The sequence below is a fragment of the Balaenoptera musculus genome, chromosome 1, assembly GCF_009873245.2.
Source record: "Balaenoptera musculus isolate JJ_BM4_2016_0621 chromosome 1, mBalMus1.pri.v3, whole genome shotgun sequence".
NCBI lineage: Eukaryota > Metazoa > Chordata > Mammalia > Artiodactyla > Balaenopteridae > Balaenoptera > Balaenoptera musculus.
The window spans coordinates 4,757,839-4,785,529 of record NC_045785.1 but is presented as its reverse complement, the minus strand read 5'-3'; the positions used below and the strand labels follow the sequence as shown (position 1 = coordinate 4,785,529).

Genomic DNA, 27,691 nt, shown 5'->3' with positions numbered 1-27,691 from the left:
AGATGTCAGTTCTTCTCAACTTGATCTATAGATTCAACACAATCCTAATCAAAATCCCAGCAACAAATTGATTCTAAAGTTTACAAGGAGAGGCAGAAGACCTAGAATAACCAACTCAGTATTGAATGAGAAGAACAAAATCAGAGGACTGGTACCATCCGATCTCAAAACTTACTACAGGGCTTCCCTGGTGGCGCAGTGGTTGAGAATCTGCCTGCTAATGCAGCGGACACGGGTTCGAGCCCTGGTCTGGGAAGATCCCACATGCCACGGAGCAGCTGGGCCCATGAGCCACAACTGCTGAGCCTGCGCGTCTGGAGCCTGTGCCCCGCAACGGGAGGGGCCGCGATAGTGAAAGGCCCGCGCACCACGATGAAGAGCAGTCCCTGCACCGCGATGAAGAGGGGCCCCCGCTTGCCGCAACTAAAGAAGGCCCTTGCACAGAAACGAAGACCCAACACAGCCAAAAATAAATAAATAAAGTAGCTATAAAAACACTTTCATGCATCCTTTAAAAAAAAAAAAAAAAACTTACTACAAAGCTACAATAATCATGACAGTGCGATACTGTCCAAAGAACAGACAAATAGATCAGTGAAACACAGAATAGAAAGCCCAAATATAGACCCACGTAAACATAATCAACTGATCTTTGACAAAAGAGCAAAGGCAATACAGTGGAGTAAAGACAGTCTTTCCAACACTTCCAGATAGTGTTGGAATAACTGGACACCCATGTGCCAAAAACAGTGAACTTAGATACAGGCCTTACATCCTTCACAAAAATCAACTTGAGGGACTTCCCCGGTGGCACAGTGGTTAAGAATCCGCTTGCCAAAGCAGGGGACACGGGTTCGAGCCCTGGTCTGGGAAGATCCCACACGCCGCAGAGCAACTAAGCCCGTGCGCCACAACTACTGAGCCTGTGCTCTGGAGCCCGCGAGCCACAACTACTGAGCCCATGTGCCACAACAACTGAAGCCCACGTGCCTCGAGCCTGTGCTCCACAACAAGAGAAGCCCCCCCAATGAGAAGCCTACGCACCACAATGAAGAGTAGACCCAGCTCTCCGCAACTAGAGAAAGCCCACGTGCAGCAATGAAGACCCAATGCAGACAAAAACAAATAAAAATTTTAAAAACAAATAAATTTACAAAAAACAAAAAAAAGATGCTCCACATCACATGACACCAAGGAAATGCAAATTAAGACAACAATGAGATACCACTATGTACCTATTAGAATGGCCAAAATCCAGAACACGGACAACACCAAACGTTGGTAAGGATGCAGAGCAAAAAGAACTCTCATTCATTGCTGGTGGGAACACAAAACAGTACAGCCACTTTGGAAGACAGTTTGGCAGTTTCTTACTAAACTAAACATAGTCTTACCATACGATCCAGCAATTGCACTCTTTGATATTTACCCAAAGGAGCTGGAAACTTATGTCTATGCAAAATCCTGAACATGAATGTTTATATCAGCTTTATTCATAATTGCCAAAACCTGGAAGCAACCAAGATGTCCTTCAGCAGGTGAACGGATAAATAAACTGCAGTTCACCCAGACAATGGAGTATTATTTAGCGCTAAAAAGAAATGAGCTACCAAGCCATAAAAGGACATGGAGGAACCTTAAGTGCAGATTACTAAGTGCAAGAAACCAATCTGAAAAGGTTACGTGCTGTATGATTCCAACTCTATGACATTCTGGAAAAGGCAGAACCGTGGAGACTATAAAGAGATCAGCAGTTGCCAGGGGCTGGGGGGATAAACTGGCAGAGCACAGAGGATTGTTAGGGCAGTAAAACTAATCAAGTCATCGTGTGAAACTAATCTAATCATTGTATGAAACTACACTGATGGATGCACGTCATTATACATTTGTCCAAACCCACAGAATGTGCAACACCAAGAGTGAACCGTAATGTAAACCATGGACTCTGGATGATGATGATGTGTCGACGACCTAAGTTCACTGACTATAGAGAGGTACCACTCCAGTGGGGGATGTTGACAGTGGGAGAGAGTGCACAAAGGAGGGGGCAGGGGCTGTATGGGAACTCTCTGCACTCTCCCCTCAATTTTGCTGTGAACCTTAAACCACTCTAAAACTTAAGTCTTAATAATAAAAAACAGCAAAAAATAGAAGGCGTGGCCTGGGTTCAAGGGTTTCGGCTGTGACTATACCTGGAGCCCAGCCCCTCAGGCACCTGCTCACTTTAACTTCAGGCTCAGGTGGCTCTACTTTCCAGCCCAGGTCAAGCTACTTTTCAGCTTCCTGGTTTCTTGGACACAGGAACCTTTCCCTTTTTTCCATCAACTCCTTTGAAATCCCAGTAAAGTGAATTCAGTGCTAAATGAAGCTTGCCTCAGAATTCCACCTTGGTTCTACCGCAGCTGCCCGACCTGGACGTGCACACACATCCACTAAACCCTGTTCAATTCCCCAGAGCTGGAGCTTCTCCAACTTTCCACATTTCTCCCCAAATGTAAACAGCAAGTTCTTTAAATGTTACATTTATTTCAACTCTACACCCTTCACCAGACCAGAGAACACACAACCACTGAAGCATATGAGAAAGCTCCATGAAATCCACACATCCTGCCCATAAAATTCTCCCTAACAGAGAAAACACTCTCCCAAACACATACTTATCTTTCATCACATTCACCCCAGCCCATCTGTGGTTTCTCATCCATCTAGAAAGGAATTCTTTTTGCACTTTTTCTTTTTTTCCCCCAGGCTTCTAAAAAGCATTAAAACCAGAAAACAGGTTATTTTTTTAGGAACTTCTTTTAAAATCTCCAACAGAATTTCATAATCACCAAGACAACAGAATTTATCATTAGAAACATTTGGTAGGTAGTATTAAAAAGACTGGAAGGTGGTAGACAGGTAGGTAGGTAAGTAGGTAGATGCTGTCAGCTTTAGGGTTTGGCTGTTTTCAGCTATCTGGGCCAAATGGAGATGGAAGGAGGGGATGGGGTGGAGATTATCCTTCATGCTCCCTCTTCAAAAAAAAAAAAAGTCACAAAAATTGGAATATGCCTCCACATACCCCTACCACTGCCACCCATACTTTAAAAAGGGCTCCCTATATTACTTCAGGTAAATACCCAAAAAATAACTTTGCATTTCCTGACTTCTAGGCACATGAGACATGAGAAAAAGACTCTACAAAGCATAACTGCATCCCATATAGCCAAAGCACACTGAAATATACTTGAGTGGTTGAGGGGTAGCAAAGCTGAGACTAAAGCCAAGTGAAGTTGCTCAGAATACATGTCCGGGAGGCTGGGATGCCTCATCTTGATGAGTTTCACCTGGAACGTGTTAGACCCGCCCATTCTCAGGCCCCACCCCAGACCTACTAGGGCAGAAACGCTGGGGTGGAGCCCAGCAATCTGGGTTCTAACAAGCCCTCCAGGTAATTCTGACGCCAGCTCGGCTTGAAAATCACTAAGCTGAAGAATGCCGGGCTCCCCTGGTGGCGCAGTGGTTAAGAACCCGCCTGCCAATGCAGCAGACACACGTTCGAGCCCTGGTCCGGGAAGATCCCACATGCCACGGAGCAACTAAGCCCATGCACCACAACTACTGAGCCCGCGCTCTAGAGCCCACAAGCCAAAACTACTGAAGCCAGCGCGCCTAGAGCCCGTGCTCCTCAACAAGAGAAGCCACTGCAATGAGAAGCCCGTGCACCGCGACAAAGAGTAAACAAAGAGTAACCCCCGCTCACCGCAACTAGAGAAAGCCCGCGCACAGCAACGAAGACCCAACACAGCCAAAAATAAATAAATTTTTTTAAAAAAATTTTTTTAAAGAATGCCAGCCTTTCCAGGTGTTCTTCCCTCTTCTGTCTCAGCTGACGTTTCAGTGGGGCTCAGCTTCTCCTCACGGGAATCACCACCACCAAAATCTCCCAACATTACTGAAAACAGTGGGCTCTTTTATCCCCACACAACCCATCGATAAAGAGTTCACAGAATATACAGAGTTTTAATGCAACTGAAAACTCTACAAGCCCCTACCATCCAACTTAAAAAATGTGGGTCCAAAATGCATCCTCATTTGCGCTTTAACATTTTAAAAAAACAATGTCAGGAGACAGCGCTATACGTTAAGACCTGGGTAAAAGCACAGTCTCTTCAGTTGTCAACTCCAGTGCTAGACGGGTATGAAAACTTGGAGAAGACACCAAAGAAGAACAGGCAGCCCCCTGAAGAGAGGCTGCCTGCCCCTTGAAGGTGCCGACTCCACCAAGGCCAGAGGGACAGAAAACCCCCAGAGGGTGACGAAAATGTTGTGGAATTAGATGGTGGTGATGGGCGCACCACTTTGTGTACATACTACAGACCACTGAATTGCACACCTTAAACATAAAAATAAATGAAAGGATGATTAAGAGTTGTTGTTTTTTTTAAAAAAAGTAAACTCCCAAGCTGGCACTCTCAAACAACTCTGGAAGCAACAGTGATCTAGCCTCCAAAACTGGAGAGCTGGGCTTAAGACAAATCTTTAAAGGTCTCAAAGCATAACCTCACACGACCACCAAAGACACAAAAGAGGCTTAGCAGGTATCTTACCTAACACTCAGCTGACTGGGGGCAGAGCCAAGACTATACTTGTTTCTAACCTACCAACTCTGTATCCTTTCCAAGACATCAGTGATCCTTGCGTTCACTAAGAAAGTTTTCATTTCACATCTTAATTCACAATCTGAAAAAGTAAAACCCATAACAAATATATTCTAACATGCAAATTCATTGCTCAAGTCTGTGATTTGCAATTACAGTGGCAGGGGTACCCAGTAGTGTCATTTAAGTTGTTCTTGGACTAATGAGAAAAACCAGAAGTGAACTTAAGACTAAATGATATATTTGCACCAAGGCCTAATGACAGACTTAGAGAAAGGCTTGCTGAGCAAAAAGCTGTTTATGACTAGTTCAGTCGGGGAGGGGCGGGATAACTGCAGGGCACACAGTAGTGCCACGCGCCAAATTCAAAAGAACCTGCCTAAGAACAGTCAGGGTTATATTCATGTTGCAAAAGACAATTTAGTTTGGGCAAAACATCATCCATTGCATTGAACTAATGTTCTTAATATAAATTTTATTAGTTTTGTGGTTTCTTTTATGTAATGTATACATCTATTTGAGTTTTATACTTATATTCACAGAAGAATTCTAAGAATTAAGAAATTTATCCTGAGTTTTTTGTGTTTTTCCATATTTCATTCATTCAGCAAATATTTACTGAACACTGAGTATGGGCCAAATATTCTTCTATGTGCTACATTTTGAAGTAATATAATAAAAATAGTTTAGGTCAAACTGTGCTGGTTCTACAGAAATGTTCTTCCTTTAAATAAGAATTTCTTTAACATCTTATTCAAATTTTATAAACACTACCCTACTCTCTGCAGGTAAGATCTGCTTCTTTTACTGCTCCTCAGAGCCAAACGCCATCCGTATTGATCTCTCTTCTCCTGTCTCCCCTCTCTGACGTGGAAGGACGTGCTGCCCCCAGCTTTCCAATGCACCCTCTGCTGCCACCTCTGCTGCCACCAATGCCAAGGTGACGCAGGCTGTCTGACAAACAGGCCTGTGCTCATTTGGATCTCAGTATCCATTTACCTCACTTCATACTAAGCTAAACTGAGGAATTATGGTTAATCCAACTGCTACAAAATTAACATTTAATTACAAATTTGGTACCATATACAAAAATCAAACGCTTTCACTCTTAAAACCTGGCTCTGTGTGTTGTGGGTCATATGTGCATTTTCCTCTTTGTGATTTAACCAGAAAAGACCTGCCTGGCCTCAGAGAATGACCTGGGACCAGTCAAACCCTTAACACTACCAAAATATCTCACTCACCTTTATAATCAGAGTATAAAAATACTTTTCAGTTTAGCTCACATCTTGGAAATTTGAAGAGTCTTAAATGATCCCCAAAACATGTGGGTCTGTGTTTCAAAAAGATAATACGTAAATACACTAGTAAAACCAATCAATGAAAAAATTACAGCCCTAAATCTATGACTTTATAAGTTATACAGACAAAAATTAAAAATATAAAAATACTCAAGAATATATGCCTGTACAAAAAAATGATTCTAAAACTTTTTTAAAGTAAGGTGGCTTCTTGCTGTTAAAACAAAATAACTGAAATGAAATATAATTTAATAATTTTCAAAGTCATAAAGTCCATTTTTCTTACTTGAATATAAAAAGTTGAGGGAAAAAAGTATTCAGGATTTAAAAGGGTAATTCTCTCCCTTTGAAAAGCATTATACTCAAGGAGTTTTTCTTCTTCAGCTTCTCTGGTACGTCTGAGAATGCATCAGTCTATATGTGGTACTGCTCCCTCGACAGACATTTTTACCATTAAAAAAATGCATTTAACATGAAAATCTCTGAAGCTACCACTAACTACAAACCTGTGCTGCAACTTTCTTTAAGATCAATACAAACTAGAATTCTTTTTTGTTTGCTTACTCTGGAGGAACTTTGTATTAGAGGGAAAACAAACAAAAGAAAGAGCATTAATAGTTCAAAAATAGCAGCACACAAAAATGATCTGAACATATGTAAGGAGAACATTTTCATTAGAAAAGGTTCATGGTGCTGCATTAGTTTGGCTTTGGAAGAATGCCATTTGAAATCCAGATCCAGCAAGTGGGGAATGCAGTAGTTACATTTTAAGTCAAACAGCTAATTAATGACTAAACAAAAGGAATTTCAGTCTGGACAACATATATGGAGCACTAATATGTGTAATTATGAAGTAGTCATTTGTGTAATCAGAAAGCTGCATTAGCATAATTATTTCTGGCTCTGGGCCTTAAAAATATTAACTTAAAATGCAGAAAATTATAATAGTTCACCTAATGAAGATGTGAATACCAAACTAATTATGAAGTTAAGAGTTGGTTCTTTAACAAATGTGCTCTGTGTTTAATACATTCTTTCTCTCCTGCCCAGGATATAAAAATCAAGCCTATCAACCCTCCAGTTGTGCACAGGTACAAAATTTCTGTTTTTTAATATATTTTCTTCCTCATCCAGAGCCCACATGTGAATATTCATTATTAAGAATCAAAACTCCGGGGGCTTCCCTGGTGGCACAGTGGTTGAAAATCTGCGTGCTAATGCAGGGGACACGGGTTCAAGCCCTGGTCTGGGAAGACCCCACATGCCACGGAGCAACTGGGCCCGTGAGCCACAACTACTGAGCCTGCGCGTCTGGAGCCTGTGCTCCGCAACAAGAGACGCCGCGATAGTGAGGGGCCCGCGCACCACGATGAAGAGTGGCCCCCGCTTGCCACAACTAGAGAAAGCCCTCGCACAGAAACGAAGACCCAACACAGCCAAAAATTAATTAATTAATTAATTTTAAAAAAAAAGAATCAAAACTCCTTCCCTAAGAAATGAGTGTTTGCTACTTTTTTTTTTTAATCCTCAGAAAAAAATACATTAAGTTTACGTATAATACTGGAAAATGCAAAATGAAAAAAGAAGCAAATGAATAAAACAAAAGGATTAGAAGTCACTAAACAGCACGAGATCTTGGAAAAGTCTTATTTGAAATCATTCTTTGGGACAGAAATGTAGAAAGTATGGACTCCAAAATCAGGCTATAGGCTCGGACTTCCAAGGCCACCACTTTCAGCTACTTTAACATCTCTATGGCTCAAGTTTCCTCATCTATATTGTAAGAATAATCACAAAACCTACCTCATAGTATTAGTTCAAGGAGTAAATGTAATTATTCACAGAAAGAACTCAACAGTGCCTAGCATACAGTAGATGGTCAATAAATGTTAGCTGCCATAATGACCATCATCACCATCTCCATATTGTTTTCAGAACCTGGGAAAAGAGTGTTTATGGCTGAGAAAGCATAATCTAAAATTGATTTGTTTTTAGATACAACAGTTATTTTGCAATTGCAAATAACATTCAAGAAGGGCAGGAGATCTTACTTATTCCAGTGAGTTAGAAAAGGTTAAAAGTGCTTAAGTAGGCCCTAAAATCTGTCTTGTCTTCTAAGAGTCTTCCTTTTCAGTGACTTTCAGCTTTACCAAATTTGCACGTGAACCCACAATACTAATCTTATATTAACTCTTTTTAATCTGAAACTAAACTCCAGAATGGATCTGCCAGGTACGCTAATGTGGTTAAGGGTTATGCGTCTTTAATTCAAAGCCTAGACGACACACAGTAGAATGAATGTTCCCAAGAATTAATCAGCAACGTAGAAGAAATGAAGCTCAGACAGAGACAGGCCCTGTCAAGTGTGCTACCTTGACCGAATTATTTCACCACTTTCTACCCACACTCCCTCATCTGTAAAAGGAAACATTACAATATCATTAGAAGGCTCAGAACTAACGATACACAGCACCCAGTCACCAGCAGGGAGCGGGCGCTGATACACGGCGACACGTGAAAGGGCACCATCTCGCCCTCCCTCTCTCAACAGATGCGCACGCACAGTACACACGGTGGGTTTTCTCAAGTAACCGCAGATGTTACAACACAGGTCTGAGGAAGGGACTCTCTCAAAAGTACAGAGGAGTCAAATTATACCCAGGAACTCAACTGTATACACCCAGCAGAGAGAGAGAGAGAACACGGGCGACAGAGAAAGATGACAGTTGACATCTCATACAGGCAACCCCGGCCGCCAGTCTACTTGGCGAACAGATGCTGTGCACAGAGTGAGATGGAAAACACCCACGTCGGCTGTGCTCGCAACTGCGCTTGTGCCACACGCCCCTCCCAGTGCGAGTGCCTGGTCCCAGGAAGTGGGATCAACAGGAATGTAGTTTTTGTACAACACAGCTCCTAAATACCAGCCGACTCCTTCACGGGGTCCTCCACCAGCACACGGCAAGCTACCCCAACCCCAGGGGGAGGGCGGGCCCTTCGCAAAGCGGGGTGGCTACACCCTACTCCCTGAGCGATTGAAGAGGTTCCACGGGCAATGCTCCACCTCACACGGGGCCACAAAGCCCCACTGCGACACACCTCCTTCAGGTCTCAGTGGCGACATTAAGGATGGCAGGCTGAAAGACATGGGAAAATGCCAAACCCAGCCAGGTGAGAGAAGCAAGTACTTTCACGGGAGTACTAATTGTTTTGTTTCTATTATCTGAGCCAGTAAAAAAAAAAAAAAATGACATGTCACCATCACCACGTAACACCTTACAGAATTAACAACTCCTGCTGTCACTCCAAGATTCCCGTTTTTTTCCTAAAGCCAAAAATCAACAAGAAAAAAAAAGCCAAAGTCCTCCACACAGAAATATGGGCCAACCTTTGAATTCAGTTCTGTCGTAGGAGTTTTTGTTGGTTTTCGGCAGGCAGACCACCGAAAGCACAACCGATGGCAAGGGAAGAGGACGTGTGCCTTGGCCCCTGCCAGCCGAGCCCCCCTGCCACGCCCCCGCCCTCCACAGGAGCACACACTCTTCTACCCACATTTCAGCAGCAGTGACAGCTCGTGCAAACACCCCACATTTCTCAGACCCCAGTCTCACACTGCACCGGTCGGAAGGGGATGCAGTCTCCCCTCTTAGGACTTGAACTTAAGCCACACAGGGACCTAAACCAGTGGTCTCCGAGGGGCTAGGTGTACTGGGTCCTAGAAGAAAATGTAGAGTGACTTCTTATCTGCCTCTTAATTTTGTCCTCTATAAAAATTCCTTATTGGGTGTTTCATAATGTATCTAAAATATTAGTAAGGTGGAACATGTAAATAATTTACAGGTAAACAAATCTGTGAAAGTTGAAGGGCTGTGCTCAAAAGTTCCAAAAAAGTTTTGAAACCACTCATCTAAATAATCTACCAACTAAATTCCTGACAGTTACCCCCAGCTTCGTAAGACTCTTAAGACCACTAACTTTAATTCACTAAGCAATTGCTGGTTTCAAATATAATTTCAAGTCATAATTAAAATAAATTGCCAATTACATAAAAAGATAACACTGAAAAAATTATATGTTTTGTTACATTTATAAAAAAACTGGAACTAATGTATAATAACATAGTATCAAATCCTGTTTCAGGGATTACTAAGAAACTTACTGAGTTCTTTAATATTTCATGATCTAGTTTTGACTTACTGAATGGCCCCCAAATTGTACTATTTTGTTGACAGAGTAATGATCTATGATTAGGACTAATTTTCAGCACCTTTACTTTGCTTTCATGTCTAAAATGTTTGAAACAGTTAATAGATGACTGATTAAAACAACAGGCCTCCCAACTAGCTGTTTGTCAAAACAAAAGTATTCTGTCTGAGGGGGGAAATATAATTTATTCAAATAATCAAAATATACATACCTTAAAAGAAGTTTAAAATCAGTTGAGACAAGGTAACAAAACTATGAGGTTCTAGTGAGTATTTAACTCTGTAAACTAGGATAAGTGAAGAGACTTTCACATAACCTCTTATAACTCAAAACAAAAGCATTGTAAGTCAAGAATTAGAGAAAACAATTTTTTAAAAATAAGGGTAAATAGGCAGCACTATTTTCTTCTTGTATCTTAACAAAACTGAGTGCCCAGTACAGGGCAGGGTGTTATATTTATAACTTAACTTGGAAGTATTAATAAATGTTGAACCAGCAACACGAATTGCTTGAGACCAACTTTGTAAAACCAATAACCCCAGCCATTTGAATTAAAGGAATAGAATTCCCAGCATGATGGACACAGACCCAATTCTCATCACCACACTAAATGGGTATTACCCTAAATTGAAATAGTCAGATTTCAAAATAAAAAAGATGACAAAGCAATCCACCCCTAATATTAAGACTTCCAGATTAAGATTTACCAAAAAAGGAAACATCATCCAACAAAATAAACTCCGATTCACTCTACTTCATCAATCTTCCTTCTAACTGAATGTCAGATCAACAACCTACTATACAGCCTTCATTCTTAATACAAATTCCTATCGTTAAGGTAAACCAGTTAATTCTCCACGCAAACTTTCTTCATCACAGAGGACAAGAGCTATTTTGCTAATAAGAACCCTGCCCTTCCAAATTCTACAGAAACTTCACATTGTCAAGACATGGCACATTCTGTGGAACACTGGAGCTGTACCCTTATCAATTCATGACAACATAAGAACTAAGGTTTAACTGAGATGCGAACAGAGTCAACCACCAAATGCAACACACCAAAATGCAAGAAAACACAAAGACAGAAACTCATGCTACCTTAGTAAGTCAGCGTGCACATTTGATATTTTTCAACACAAGCCAAGCAGATCAGAGATAGGTCAAAAAACATGTTGGTTTCTGTCAAATCCAAATTAAGTATTCTTCTCATTTACAATTTCCTAGTTCAATATTTTGAATTTAAAGCTAATATAAAGTAGTACTATGCAAAATGACCTAGCGAGTTTGCCCTTAAAAAAAGTTGTACCCCTAAAAATAGAAATTTATCTACCTCATTAGTGTTCCAACGGTGCCTCTCTTTGGGTAAACTTGAACATTTCGGCAGACATTCAAGCAGCTTTTTCGGTAAAAAGATTTTTACATGACTACTATTGCTGTTCCCATGATCATCTATAAAGAAGAAAACAATAAATTCAGAGAAGATCATAGAGAAAATCTCCTGTTAAGTACACTGGCAAGGTCAGAAACAGCAGCTGAGTTTTAGTCACTGGGAGACCAAGAGCATTATTCCTCTTAGTTAACAAAACTCATTTACACACTTATCAGATAGATGGCAGCAGGAATCTGGTCAAGAGGCTCTAAAATAAGATTGAGCTTTTTGCTCCATGGCGAGCAAATGAACAGGGAATACCCCAGCAGCTGCCCATAAACAGAACGTTGCTTTTAAAGGTTCTTTCACCAGGTTTCCATGAAGTACATCAAAACTACAAAATGATTTAAACTCACAACACCGAGAAATCTTCTATTAACAGCTGAAAACGTTTTTAAGGTTTTTAGAAAAGAGGAATTATAATAAAATATGACTGCTTACTTTATTGATAAACTAATACTACTTCATCCCCTAGAATACAAATGAGACTTATCCTTTCCAAAGAAAATTACAAATCTTATACATATAAGGAATTTAAACCTCCAGTTACCTACCTAGGTAATACAGAGAGGCTGGCCTTTCTAGCCTAAATCTAAAAACATACACTTTTAATTAATCTGATTTACATATATATCTATACGATTAATGTATTTCATCAAAACGTAACTCTTCTAAATCAGTGAGGGAAAAGCTCCTTACTTTCAGACTAGATGGTATGTCTATCTGATAATCAGTCTCCCTGATACTTTCTAAAAGAGATCTTTTCCTTTTTTCCTTCACTTATTTATTTACATATCATTTCTTGTTTCATTCCTCTAACAAAGTCCCTTTGCCCGGCTCCTAATTTCTTGCCAGGTTTGACACATTTAGGTCAAAGTTTCAAATTACTCACTCCAATTTTTTTTTAATGCCAAATGGAAGTCCCAGCATCCAAAGGGTACAATGCATAACTGGGTACTAAGGAGCAATACATTAAAATACTGAAGACTGAATTTGCTCCAGAAAGTCACAGGTGACATAACTTACTCTGATATCAGTAAGGTAAAAAAGGACTCCAAGTCAAGAGCCCAGGATTCTTGCCCAGTTCTGCTACTTTCTAATTGTGTGACCTTGGGTAAGTTACTTAATATTTTCAGCTTTCCCAAATCAAGGAGAATGAGATAATCTCTAATTCTCCTCCAGGCATAGATCCCTAGAGAATTTACTGTCACATTCAGTAATTTTAAATGCCTTACAATTAAACAACCTTATATAGGCATACAGGTATTAGTTAAGAATGTTGAAAGTGAAATACAGTAGTATATTTTTCCAGTCATTTACTACAATTTTGTTTAGCACAGGCTGTTTTTTGAACATGCGAAAAACATAAAAGAATAAAAAATACTTCTACAGTCATAATAAAATCTTCTCCAAACACTTTTCATCTGATGAACACATTTCTTCTCAAGGAAAAGATCTTAACAGGGAAATACTGGGTATAGAAATAACATCTAAAAAATTTACTACATCTTCCTATAGGGAAGAACTTGAGAGTTTTAGCATATTAAATCTTTTCTGGCCCATGAACTACACAACCCGTTGAATTATAATGCCTATCCTCTATTTCTATAAGCAGTATAAAAACTTGAAAAACTTAAAAATTGACTGCTTTTAAGAATCCAAAATTTTAATTTAATAGCAAGATAAAATTAAACTTTTAAAAAACCTTGCTACGAAACCAAAAAAAAAAAAGGGTTTAACTAAAAGCAAGTTCATAGAAAGTTCTGTATTAATTACACACTAGAAAACCTTTGTAATTTTATGTGCTTATGCATGCTCCCTGCACTTCACCCTCCCAAGGGAGGTACCATGGGCCATAAAACTCTACAGTGCACAATACCAAATCACATGAGCCTTTACCTCCCTTCTCTCTTTCCCTAAAATGGTTTTACTCTGCTCTTTAAAAATCTCCCCTGATGTGTATAATCTTCAAAGTAGAGGTGAAAAAATTCTAAAATCTATACTCAATTCCGATATTTACCAATTACAGGGTACCTTCTACGAAGACAGTACTATGCTAGATGCTCAATCAATTGGCTTACTTTGAATAGTACATGACTAGTCATAGCTCCTAAAAAACTATTTACGTATAATTTTGACAATGAATGGAATATGAAACCCCAGCTTCTATTTCTATATTTGTGGTCACAACCTGATATTAATCATCTGTCCTTTTAGCCTCCTTGAAGAACCCAGCTGTCCTTCGGCATACGAAGCATATGAGTGAGTGTGTGGGTGTGTGTGGGGGTGTGTGTGGGGGTGGGGAGAGGGAGGGAGACGGAGGGGGGAGGGGGAGAGCGACAGAGAGAGAGAGAGAGAGAGAGAGAGAGAGAGAGAGGGAGAGGGAGAGGGAGAGGGAGAGAGAGAGAGAGAGAGAGAGAGGGAGAGAGGGAGCAAGCACTCTTCTCAACAGCACAACTAACTGCTAGAGAAAAGGCTTCTGTCTTCCACTCTGATACCAAATCAGGCAGCGGTGAATCGGCCCAAAGGCTTTTAAAGAGGAAAAGGAGAATAGCTGTGTGAGCACTGTCTCAATCAAGTTTCTAAATTTAGCACTTTATGGGGATGTGCAGCCATGGGTTCAAAAGGAATAGAAGTATGACAGGCCAATGGGTTCCCCTTAATCAGTTTTTAAACTGTGCTATTTCCAGAATTTTAGGTTCATGCTGTATATAAATTGGATGTTTTTAAGAAACATAACAACGGGTAAATTTTCCCACTGTGCATTATGAAGAGGGCAGTTTTAATACTGGGAAAAGAATATCAGGAATTGAAACAGCCAAACTGTTAAAACTCGTATTTTCAAATTTCAGTTTTTCTAGTTAAAATGGAATAAAGAGTAACTTTGCTTTCACATTAGAAAACAACTGCTCACATGGTTATACTGTATAAAATTACGTTGTTTAATTAAATGTTTTTTAATGTTTTTGGAGTAACTATAATTGATATCATAATTAGATAACACATGTACCAGTTTTTAAATCCTTGTCTCAGTACAAGGATTCCAACAGTATCTTGAGTTAATGTTAAAAGTAAGTTATACAGTGGTTTCAACTGCATCTCAGTATTTAAATCCAGAGAGTTAAACTCTGACACTGCAAAATGGAAGTGTCAACCAAATACAGTAAAACACTTCACTATCATTATCTAGCAAAATATGCGTGTCTGATACATGACTTCACAAAATAATTTTCTAACCTACTTCACAATAAAAATAACTTATGAAGCTCTTGAAATTGACAGATGATTTGTTTGGCTGACAGCTATTAATTCCAGAGAATGAACCACCTTTTCCAGTCAACCTTCAAATATTTTCCAAATAATAACTTTAGAGGCATAGTATAACTCAACTAAAACTTTCTAAAATGTACGAGAATGCTCATTCACTTAGTTAATTAGGCAAAAAGCAGAATTCTTATTTTCATGTTTTATTTCTAAATCTGAGATTTCACATTACCAAATCCTTCATTTAAATCCAAAGAAATTTATTTGACCTTTTCCTTGGAACACACTGTTGACTTCTACAAGGTAAATCATAACTGTATTAAGTCTAACCGGGAAATGATGTATCCATTTTATTTTGATTCATAATTAATAAAAATTCAATAATTTTGGTTTTGTGAATAATTACAAACACTGTTATTCAATCAAGTTGATTATGATTAACCTCTCAACCTCTAGAACAAACTGTTCAAAGTAAGTTGGTCTAACAGTGTACCAAATTGCTAAATCTTACTGGGAATATATTTGATCAACAACTTGGAGTGGTAAAATTAAAAGGAAGCGCTACAATTTTCTGTTTAGCTCTAATTATTATGTGCTTAGAGTTAATTAGTAGGATAGGAACTGATTGAGGAAAACATAAGCGCATATTGTTAAATTCAAGTCAGCACAGTGCTCACAGCAGCAAATACTGCCATTACTAATCTAAGACCTTCAAATCGCTATCCACCCAAAATAAATATTAATTAAGCACCAACTATGTGCCAAGGCTTGGTATGATTTCTTCCTATTCTTCTCGAAAGAAATTCTCCAAAATGAATTAAACTCAGTTGTAATTATCCAGAAGATTTTTTAAAGGTTAAAAAAAATAATAAGTTTTTTTAATAGAAAAGTATAACTAGTTTTGCTATTTCACAACCCCTTTCCTCTTCTTAGAGTGCGTGTGATCATCAAATCTTACCCTTTCTATTTTTAGGTGGCCAGATACCCTCTCCCTGTCAATCGTATTACCAAACCTCTGACCCAGGTCTAGGTCAACTCAAACTCAGGTTTAATAAACTTCTCACTATTTACCTGAAATTTTATATTTTCAATCTAAAAACATGTAGGTGGGGGCAGATAAAGTGGCGAGTCCCAGAAGCCTTGCGATCAATTGCCGTCAATTTGGGTTTGGGGCATCCTCTCCTGCTTCGTCCCATTCAACTTCAGTCTGAGCTACACGTGATCAAGTACATTTATTTCCTACTATTTATGAGGGAGCAGACATTTATGGGACTCTATATCAGGCATCCAGAAAGGATTTTACATTGTACTCTTTCATTTAATCCTCACAATAACCCGTCTGGGCATAATCACCCCCATTTTACAGATGAAGAACCTGAGGTTCAGATTAATTTGCCCAAGATCTACAGCTAGTAAGTGGCTCAAATGGGATTCAGACATTACCTCTGGCTTTTCCCGCAATACCACAAGGCTCCTACTCTTAAGTCACCCAGAATTTGACACTAGAATTACAGAATCGTTGTATTAGTATATCTAACATTTGCAGAGTGCTCTGAGTTTTCCATATGATTAAACCCTTTGCCTTTTTAATCCTCACAGAAACTTTATGAGGGGAGTATTATTTTGCTACCCCCAGATGGATTAAGTAACTCATCTAAGATCACACAGCAAGTTAAAGGCAGAACCCAGGTCTTCTCACTCCTCATCACAGGCTTTGCTGCACTACAAGGATGGAATTACTCTCACTGCCAAGCCCACCCCTTCCTGTAAGTCAAAAGCTTTCGAATCCTACCTTCTATAGGTGGCACGGTGTTGAGAACACAGTAGGTGCTAGTTCCGCAGAATACACTTTGGGAAACGCTCTAAGGAAACAGAAAATAAAATGTAAAACTAATCTTTGAAAAAGATAAATACTGGCTCTTCTGTGATATTCCTGCCAAAGATGCAAAACCTGAATCTAATCATGAGGAAACATCGGACAAATCCAAATTGAGGAACATTCCACAAAATGGCCTATAGTCTTCACAAACGTCAAGGTCATGAAAGTCAGAAAGGACTGAGAACTGTTCTGGATCAAAGGAGGCTGAGGAGACAATCAAGTGCCACCCAGGGTCCCCGCGGGGCCTTTCTCTACAAGGTCAGCACTGGGTCAACTGGCACCACCGGAAGAGCTCGGAGGATTCGACGGTAGCGAAGTCTGGGTGTTCATTTCCTGACTTTGATTCCTGCATTGTGGTGATGGAGGAGAATGTTGTTTGTAGGAAACACATAATAAAGTTCTGACAGTCAAGGGCGATGAAACATACCGGCAACTCACTCTCTCACATAGTTCACGGGGAAAGAAGTCCTCTGCACTACACCTGCGATGTTTCTGTAGGCTAAGAGTGTTTCAAAATGTAAAGTACACGTGTGTGAAAGAAAGATCTATGCTGCTGAACCTCTATTACCTGTGCAGTTTTTTTTAACAGGGAGCATATGTGCTGTACGTACAGTACATTGTTACCAAGAAGAACCAATGCCATTTCATTCTGCAGCTCAGTCAACATTCAACGACATCATTACCACTTCCCAACAGCAAGGCCCACACCTGACTCATTCAAACGGATCTATGAGTGCCAACTAACAGCACGGCGGGTGGAGTGAGTCAGGGAGACGTTGGAAGACCAGGTCTCTGCTCTCAGGCTGCTTCATGTAGATAAAATTAAAGCTTTCATATAAAAACCTACACCATGTTGTACAGCAGAAACTAACACAACATTGTAAAGCAGTTATACTCCAATAAAGATATTAAAATTAAAAAAAAAAACTACACCACGGTAACTTTTAAAAAGGGGGGGAAAATTTCTCTGAGTCTTGCCAGCCAATTAGTCTGGGTCCCTTTTTGTTCAGTTGCAATATTAAATAAAATTTTAGATTATTCCTCCAGCACTATAAACCACAGATTTATATACCTAGAAAACCAAAGACAGTTCAACAATCACCCTCAACATTTTATGTTTAAAATATAAAAAACTCAGTTCTCTCACTTACTAGCTGTCCTTGGGAAAGTAATTTAACCTCTCTGTATTACCTCATCCAAAAAAGTACAGAGAATTGGATGGGATAATGCACACACAAGGGCTTTAGATTCAAGAGTACCACTCAACATAAAATGCCATTGTTACTATGGTTAACGAGGATAATCTTTAACAACGTTAACATTTTCTGAGAATAAACTGATGACTGCCTGGACTTTTTGTGCCACAAAGAGTGTTGAAATCTGACTAAGCTGACTCCCCTGAGGTTCTGACTTTCCTCTCCCTTAGTGCCACGGGAAGTGAGTGCTTCACCACAGAACAAGTCTTTCTCCACAATGTGATTCCTAGCTACCAGGATAACCATCAGCTCCTAATCATTTATTTCTTGTTTCTGGAAAATTCTTGTTCCAGTACTTTTACTGTCCTTCTTCTGCTTGATTTAATCAATAGTGGTAACCACTGATTAGCAATCTGGGCCTGAGGATTCTCCCCGTGAACTATGGACTGACCTCAGCTTTCATGTTCCTTTGGAAAATTCAACATTAGTCTCTCCCCCTGACCGAATGTGGGATTCTAGACTTCAGGCAACATCTTTGAGAGTCGCCAGCAACAGCCTTCTCAGCACAGTAATGCAACGTCCCATCTTAATGTGGTTTCCAAATTGAAACGTGAAATTTTACGGTGTTTTACGGTTAAAAAGAATGTTTTACGTTCAAGACTTAACATTTTCTGGCTTCCTATTACCAAAAAACAAGATAGCTTAGGTTTACCACTGATCAAGACATCTCGCAATGGTCTTCTCAAAAGTTTTAAAAACCACTAATGTACAGTGGAACACATTAGTGAATGACTTCATAAAAAGAACTTTTACACCTGACTTCAAAGTTTGAAGACAGGTAATTTAGTGGTAAAACATATCATATAACAAATCTAAAGAATTAAACGCTAAAAACAACATATGTAACAGAAATATCACGAACAACCAACCATGATTTCTCAGTAGCACTAGCGTAATAAGTGAAGTCTTAATAGTTCATTTAAGCAGGAAAGAAACTCACTCACATAACTTGAGAGTGAAATCAAATGACATCCCACCCTAAAAAACACAATGTTCTCAAAGCAAATAAGGCGAAACAAGCAAACTCACATAAGCAATGGCTACCTTGTATGAAGTACCCAGGGGCCAGCCTCTGAGCTAGGTCCTTTCACAGGGCCCCTGAGACCTGTCTCTGAAAGCCAGACTGGCCCTGGAGTGCAGAGAGGAGCACGGGTCTGAGGATCTGGAGCCACGGGGTCCTGAGCCAGGCCCACCACTGCCTGCTGACAAGGCCGGGGCAGACAGCTGAGCTCTCTGTGCACAGACAAGGGCGGAGTGGGAAAAGTACAAGCTCTAACGCCAGCTCTGGATTCCAGTCTTCATGCTGCCCTCCCTGGCTGGCTCTCAAGTCTGACTCCGACCTCTCTTCCCTCGGGAGCCTCCCGCTGACTGAGGCGAGCAGCCCAACTGGTGCTGTCTGAATAGCCTGTATTTCCCTCCTGCCGGAAGCCTCCATCTTTATCATAACTCCTTCCATGTGTTCTACACACATGAAAGGAGCACCTCACGTGTGCCAGACACCGTCCTAGGAGCTGGGACCCAGCAGTGAACAAGACCAACAAAGGTCCCACACTCATGGGGTACATGCCAGTGGGGGAGGCAGGTGGTAAGTGGGATAAACGCTGTGAAGGAAATAAAACGGAGTGACGCTCTATGATGAAAAATCAGGTAGGGAGAGCTCTGTTTCTGAAAGCACATCCATGTGTGGAGCAAAGGGACTACTTGATTAGAGCATCAGGAAACCCGGATTCTCTCGTTAACTAGGTTGAGTGGCTCTCAGCGTGGCTGCACTTCAGTCATCTAGGGAGATTTTTTAAATTCTGATGCCCGGGCTGCAATCCTGACCACTTCAGCCAGAATGTATGGAGATGGAACCCAGGCATCAGTATTTTTTAAAGGTTCCCAAGTGATCCCAAGGTGTATCCAAGGATGGGAGCCACTGAAACAAACAGCTGTATGACTCTGCTAACTCTCTGACTTTGCCAGTTTTCTCGAGAATAAAATCACAGGTTGACCTTGAGCAGCGCATCCCCAACTTTAATGCACATGTGGGTCATCTGAGGCTCTTGCAGGTTCTGACTCACAGGTCTGAGTGGTGCCTGAGCCTGTGCCTCTGAGACACCCCCATGATTCATGGCCCCACCTAGACTATCAGAAACTAGATGATCTAAAAGATCCAGTCCCAACACTCCTGACTGCACAATTCCATGGATTCCTAATAGACTGAGAAAGTACTTTTGTCTGTTAACACAAACTATAATACAAAACTATACCAGAATATCCAAGCAAGAAAAGCAAGAGAAACTACAAGGATGGTTACTCAATTAAGTACAGTGTCCAGGGTCTGCTAGAAGTGCCCAAGAGAGGACACAGAAGCTCTTTAAAGTATTCCCTGCCTTCAAAAGGTGTATCTAATTGGAGACAATACTAAAAAAAAAAGAAAAAAAATGTAATGAAGAAATAATACATGATTTATTAAAGCCTGAAGTGAGGAGATGAGAGCAGTATGGAAACCTAGTAACTATCTGTGTACCAGCACAAACTCCTTGGAGGCATGGAATATGTTTTATCCATTTTTGCTTCCCTTCAGAGAACCTAGGTCAGAGGGTTACACATAGCCACATTCGTTTTATATACTAAAAAAAAAAAAAAAATGTATATATATAGTTTTGGATGATGGAATAAATGAAACAAAATGCTATATAATGAGAAGTGATTACTGGCTTTTGGACAGAGAAGCTGCATGATGAAAACTATATTTACAGTTCTTTGAAATAAGGACTGACAATGTTTAAGTCTCCATAGAGTCCCTTTAAAGCTACCTGAGGACCCACATAGCTTATTAAAACAAAGGCAGAGAGATGCCCCATTGAATGCAATAAACCAGTTATATCAATTAGAAGTGATACATTAAAAAGATTTTTGTCACATAGTTTTAAATTGAGCCTTGAAATTCACTGATCATTACATATAACATGACATACAAATAATCAAAATTAAGGCAGAGTCCGAAATTCTCAGCACCTTTACTAAACTCACCAGTTCTGCCTAGCATTCTAGGCATCGTGCCTAGTTAGGCAGGCTAACTCTTAGAACAAACTGTGTCATGGCTCAAATACCATAAATATTTACTTCTTGCTCGTGTAAAGTCCAAAACAGTAGATCAGGAGGCAGCTCTCCTCCAAGCAGCGGCTCGGGCCCCACATCTCCTTCCATCTCATGGCAGGAGCCTTCCTACGTCACTGGGCTCTTCTGCATCAGCCAGCAGAGGGAAAGGACACGGATAACCGAGCCGGACAGTGCTACGGGCCAGGCCTGGAAGTGGCACACTTCTCAGCTCTCACGCCATTGGCTAGGATATGGCCACAAAGCCACACCTAATTGCAAGGGAGGTTGGGAAATGCAGTCTGGCTACCTGCCCAGGAAGAGGAGATAGGTTTCACAATCAGCTAGCAGTCTCTGCCACAATGCCATTTGTAACTGTTTGGTTTTTTTTTAATTATAGAAGAGTCATTCCTTTCAGAAATACCTTCTAAACCTACAACCTCCACCTTTAATCCCTAAGGCCATTCAGCATCTAAACCCAATCTAGCAGTTTTTCTACTCCGATAAACATTTTTCTAACATATTCAAAATAAGACGACATCCAGGGCATCCTTGAAGGGATGTCTGGCTTTTTTGGTACTTAATGTCTGGCACATAATAGAAGCGCAAATATTCGTTGAATTCATGGACGAATGGCATTCCCAGAAGTTCATGGAAAGGGAAAAGAATGGTCCCATCTCTTGCCCTGGTGGTGGTAGGATTTACTGAAGACCATCAGTCTTTTTAAGAACCTCTGTCTCCCTCTCCTAAGGCCACCCTAAGTTGCCACCTGTCTTCTGGAACCTGAACAATCAAGCAGTGAGACAAAAGCTACTTTCGACCCAGTAAGAAGAACTAAGGGGGTGAAAATACTCTACCATGTTCACGGACAACAACAGAGCCAATGCTACCATTGAGAGCACAGGCCTGCTCAACAAAGAGGAACACAGGGTCTGTCAGAGACCAGGCTCTGGAGGCCTCCATAAAACCGGGCTAATGACCTCTGAGACTAGAAAGCCAATATGCACCCTAAACACAAACCACAAAAGGTTAGTGGGGGAAAAAATTACATGGTATAGTACAAAAACATTTTGTGCTCATGTATTACCTCTTTTCAAGAAGTTCAAAATATATCATAAGTGCTACTATAATAACCCTCCCAATACTCCTATGGGATAGAGACAAAATTAAAGTATGTACTCAAGTTAAAAGGAAAACGTCTGCTAGGTGGCTGACTTCCTACTACTGGGGCCAGCGCAGTAAGAAAGTGAAGCAGTAACCTCTAAGGTAATTGGGGCACAAACCATTTTAGGCTCTCAAATTGAGTTCAACACCTAGAATTGAGTTCAAAAGCAAACAAGTTGCTAAAACAAACCACAAAACAGTTGAAGGGCTAAGACGCTAATACAGGAACTAATACTACAATATATCAAGCCTGATTTATGACCTGAGAAATCACATTAATTGATTCACTATTACCAGAGATTCATGTAAAGCATATTTAAACTGATTTCAGAATGAAAAAAAAAAAAATTCTTTCTAGGTATGAATCGCAATATCATTAGAATTTTTATAAACTTAATTTGGCTAGGAAGCCAGTATACTCAATACTCTGAAAATAATCAAAGAGCACTTACTAAATGTCCTCACTTGTATAAATAGATTCTAGTAGAACATATTCAGAAAAAAAAACACTATATGAAATTTAAAATTACACTGTCTCAGCACTTATCATTACTAATACTGATAACTTTTTTAACTACTCAAAGAGAGATATAAAATATCAACCCAACAAGCTAGGCATTCCATTTGATATTATGTACATATAACAAGCATTTTCACATTTAAAATCTTATTCTGGCCCCAGAAGGCAGCAGAGCAGACATGATGTCTGTTCTAGAAAAGGCACCAAGGCACAGGCAGAGACACTTGCCAAGGGCCACAGGCTGGGAGGGGACAGAGCAAGAACCAGGAGCAGGTCTCCCTACACGACTCCGGGGCTGTTCCCACAGAACACAGGCTCTCTCCCTAATAATGCAATAACGCTTCTCCACAAAGAAGCAACGCAAAAGTTGGGGCAGAAAAAGTTCACAAGTTGCTCTGACAGAAAAGCCAAAGCACACGAGGAACATGGAAGAATACCTAGTAATCCAAGCTGGGAGTTCAACATCCTAAAGGAAAGGCCAGCAACACAACAGCTACACACACACAAGTCTGGATGTTGATCTGGTAGAAAGATTTTCCATGCTTCTCAAACATTTTTTAGTCCATGAACCACAGACCACCCATCACCTATCACTACTTGCTACGGCCCCAAAACTAAAACCTCATCAAAACCAAAGGGGTGGGGACTTCCCTGGTGGCGCTGTGGTTAAGAATCCGTCTGTCAATGCAGGGGACACGGGTTTGAGCTCTGGTCCGGGAAGATTCCACATGCCGTGGAGCAGCTAAGCCCATGCGCCACAACTACTGACCCTGCGCTCTGGAGCCGGCGAGCCCCAACTACTGAAGCCCGTGCGCCACAACTACTGAGCCTGCGCTCTATAGCCTGCGAGCCACAACTACTGAGCCCGCGAGCCAGAACTACTGAAACCTGCACGCCTAGAGCCCATGCTTCGCAACAAGAGAAGTCACCACAATGAGAAGCCTGCGCACCGCAAGGAAGAGTAGCCCCCGCTTGCCGCAACTAGAGAAAGCCCACGCGCAGCAACGAGGACCCAACGTAGCCAAAAATAAATAAATAAATAAAAATTTAAAAAAAAAAAAAAAAACCGAAAGGGAGGAGGACACTGTGTCTCACAGCAGAGCAATGAGGCGTCCCCTTGAGTGGAGCCTGGCCGCGTGGGGCCTCACCTAATCCAAATGCAGCCAGAACGAGGAAGAACGCCAAGACACTCTCGGAGGCCAAAGACATCTGTCCACGCGCAAAAGCTCACACACTCCACTGCGAGAAGGGCTCTCATGATCCACAGTCCTAGTTTGTGGTAATTTGTTACAGCGGCAAAGATAACTAATACACTGATCAGGGCCCAGTGAGTTCTTTTCTCACCTTGGACTTGATCAATCATTTCACTATCATTTTACCAGCACTCTGCATTCACCACCAAAACCCTTGAAAGAATTGTCTACTCTCTCACTACCTCTTTCTCATCCTCTCAACTCACTATCAAATTGACAAAATCAGTACCTTTTTCTTAGTCTTCATTCTACTCAACCTCTCGGCATTACAACTGATAACCTCCTTACAACCCTTTGCACTTAAGCGTCCCTGACTTTATGTTCTTCTTGTTCTATCACCTCTCTGACCATTCTTCCTCAGTCTCCTCTGGTCCTCTCCTCTCTGGTGACACTTAAATGGAAGCATTCACCACATTTCTGCCCACAAGTCCCTTCTCTTCTCCCATGACAATTTCACACACTACTATGAATTCTACTCCTAATTCATCTGAACGGATTCATTCTTTCAACCAACAGGCACTGTTCTGGGCACAGAGCTGTATAATAGCAACAAGCAAGACAATCAAGGTTCTACGTTCATGAAACTTACATACCCTGCCAGAGGCTCTATTTGCCCCTCCAGGTCTACTCACCACCCTTCTCCACCCTGCCCTGTGCCAGGGAGGCTGACCTCTATGGACTCCATCACCAGGGCTCCCTTGCCCTCTGAAAGTTCAATGAAGAGAAAAAACAGGGTGATATGAATGACTCCCTCATCTCTGATCCACATTCCCAATGTCATATTGTACGCATACATGCTAACGCTACCCCAATTACACCCAGAACAGAACCGATAACATTTGCATCCAGTCTCCCCAAAACATATCCCTCCTTATTCCTCCCTCCCTCAGTTAACGGCCTCACTAACACCAGCTGTTGAGGTTCGCAAGCTAAAGTCACCCCCAACTCTTCTCATCCCTCAAGGCCCACGGTCAGTCAGGCACAAAACTGTACCTCTCTCACACATACACATACAGCTCAGTCGCACCAGCTCCTTTTTGCAACCCACTGCTACAGACGTTCCTGCCAGGAGCTACTGTCTCCCAACTCCAGTCCTTCCTCTTTGCTCATTCATTCATTCATTCAACCAACAAACATTTACTAAGCCCACCCCAGGTGCCAGGTATTCAAGCCTCTGACCACTAAAGGTGTAAATCTAACTGAAGGAGAAAGAGAAGTAAACAAGCAAGTTCAACACAAGTGAAAGAGCTAGGACGAGGAAAACCATAAAGTACTATGGGTGCACCAGGGAAGGGCACACAACCCAATCTGAAAAGAGGCAAGGTCAAGAAGGCTTAGTCCGAAAAGTGTTATTTAAGCAGAAACCCAGAGGACGAGGAGAGGCAGCAAAACAGAGCATATGTGTAAGTATGTGTGTATTTGTTTTAGAGGAAAGTGCACCTTCTAAGCCAAGGCGATGACAATGCGCAAGGCCTAAAACCAAGAGAAAGCATGATGCCCTGAGACAACCAGAATCTAAAAACATTTACCACAGCTGGAGTGGAGAGGAAGCTGGAGCAGGAAACAGGTGGTCCTTATTAGCACCTTCAAGGAGAACTGACTAACCAATCAATCCCACTCCTCTGCTAAAAAAACAAACAAACAAACAAACAAAAACCCTAAAAACCTCTCCCAAAGCAGAGAGAATAAACGCCAGGCTCCTCAGTCTGACTTTCCAAGCCCCTACAACCCGACCCCGACCTACTTTGCCAGGATCATCTACCCACATGCACCAGAAACCCCAGCCTCCCCGGTACTCCTGGCTCTGTGCCTTTGCTCCATTTCCTCCACTTGGAATTTCTCATCAAACCATCATGTTTGCCTGTCAATAATGCCAGGTCAAATTCTACCTCCTTCCAGAAGTCTTCCCAGTTCCTTCCAGCGCATGATTACACCATTCATTATGACCTGCCGTGACTCAGTTACATCCATATCTGCTCCCCTGCAGGCTGGAAGCTTCTGGAGTATTATGAACAGAAGTGAATCCTAATTTCCGAGGCTAGGACAAATGTTCAGAAAAATATTCAATTTATCAGCATTGCACTTCTAAGTAAACAACCAAAGAGGGTCATGAAAAAATAATTATTTTTGAATTATATAAATACAATCAATCAAAAGCCTAAATTTCTATATGTTTTCAATGAGTATCTCTAAATAAAAATGGCTACACACTGCCTCATAAGATTAAAAAACGGTAAGTAGATAAGCTCAGAAAGGTTGTTACTTGCTCAAAGTCACAAGGCACTTAAGGGGTAAAGACCAGAGTCAAGGCTTCAGGGACTCCTCAAAAGCTACAAACAGGCAGATATAACCACAGTATCCCCATGTATCTCCCTAACCAGCCATCCGATTACCTAAAACTTCCTTCCTTCACTCTTCCCTCAATTAATTCCCATTTTCCTTCAGAGTTCAGCTCAAGAACGCTCCTCCAAGCTTTCAGATGAGCAAATCCCTTTCTGATGCACTACACTCGCCTGCATAGCACGGACGTGATACAGCACTAGGAAGGCAAGGGCGGTGTATCAGTTGTAATCACACATGGCACCTTGATTAACGCTGGTTTCCCTGTCAGCTGCGTGAGGACAGGGACCATGACTGTCCTTCTCTGGGCCTGGCACTTTATTATTATGTGTTGAGTAAATGAACTGCCTTAAGAGTATAACAGTAACTGATAGTCACATGGCCTCCACAGGACTACAAGATCCTAAAATAATTTCGGACACCTCCAATAATAATAATAATGACAATTACATAAAATTTAATGTCACATTATTGTAATATATTCTAACTCTTTTATAATCAAATATTCATGAATGGAATCTGTTAATTCTCTATTAATCAGAATGAGTGTTAACCAGAAGACCACATTTTTTCTAAACATGCAAGGCACCAGCAAACTTTCACATCAAAAGAACACACACACAAGAAGCCAACCTATACAGGCTATATGAGTAACTATTTGCTCTCCTGGAACCTGAAAAGTCCAATTCCAGCCTCACAGGGAATTAGGTTTTTCCACAACACAGCCTACTATATTAATAAATTTAAACAACAATTTTTTTAAGGCAAGATGCTTGGGTGCTTGAGTTAGGCAGGACTAGTTCCCAAACAGCAGATCCATAAAAAGGATTTAAACTCCCCAGATTGATCCACCCATTTAATATATAATCCCTATCAATATCAAAACAGCCTTTTTTGTAGAAATTGACAAGCTGATCTGGATATTATATGGAAAATCAAGGAACCCAGAATATTCAGAACAATCTTGAAAAAGAAGAACAGTTGGGGGACAGACACTTCCCAATTTCAAAAATTAACTACAGGGGGCTTCCCTGGTGGCGCAGTGGTTGGGAATCTGCCTGCCAATGCAGGGCACACGGGTTCGAGCCCTGGTCTGGGAAGATCCCACATACCGCAGAGCAACTAGGCCCGTGAGCCACAACTACTGAGCCTGCGTGTCTGGAGCCTGTGCTCCGCAACGGGAGAGGCCGCAACAGTGAGAGGCCCGTGCACCGCGATGAGGAGTGGCCCCCGCTCACCGCAACTGGAGAAAGCCCTTGCACAGAAACGAAGACCCAACACAGCCAAAAATAAATAAATTAATTAATTTTTAAAAAAAAATTAACCACAAAGCTACAGTAATCAAGACAGTG

The 27,691-nt window shown here is 41.1% G+C and overlaps 1 protein-coding gene across 5 annotated transcripts in view; it reads right to left on the bottom strand.

The window, feature by feature from the left end:
* CAMTA1 (calmodulin binding transcription activator 1) overlaps positions 1 to 27,691 on the bottom strand; it is an 875,067-nt gene that overhangs the window by 831,828 nt on the left and 15,548 nt on the right. For 3 of the 5 annotated variants that reach the window (XM_036854334.1, XM_036854351.1, XM_036854413.1), the window contains 2 exons: positions 16,636 to 16,705; positions 11,481 to 11,599 (listed from right to left, as the gene is read on the bottom strand). In XM_036854334.1, the coding sequence (XP_036710229.1) occupies positions 11,481 to 11,599; positions 16,636 to 16,705 (189 nt within the window). Of the gene's footprint in view, positions 1 to 11,480; positions 11,600 to 16,635; positions 16,706 to 21,089; positions 21,436 to 27,691 lie in introns of those variants that run through there. The other 2 variants (XM_036854342.1, XM_036854359.1) reach the window with 2 other exon arrangements.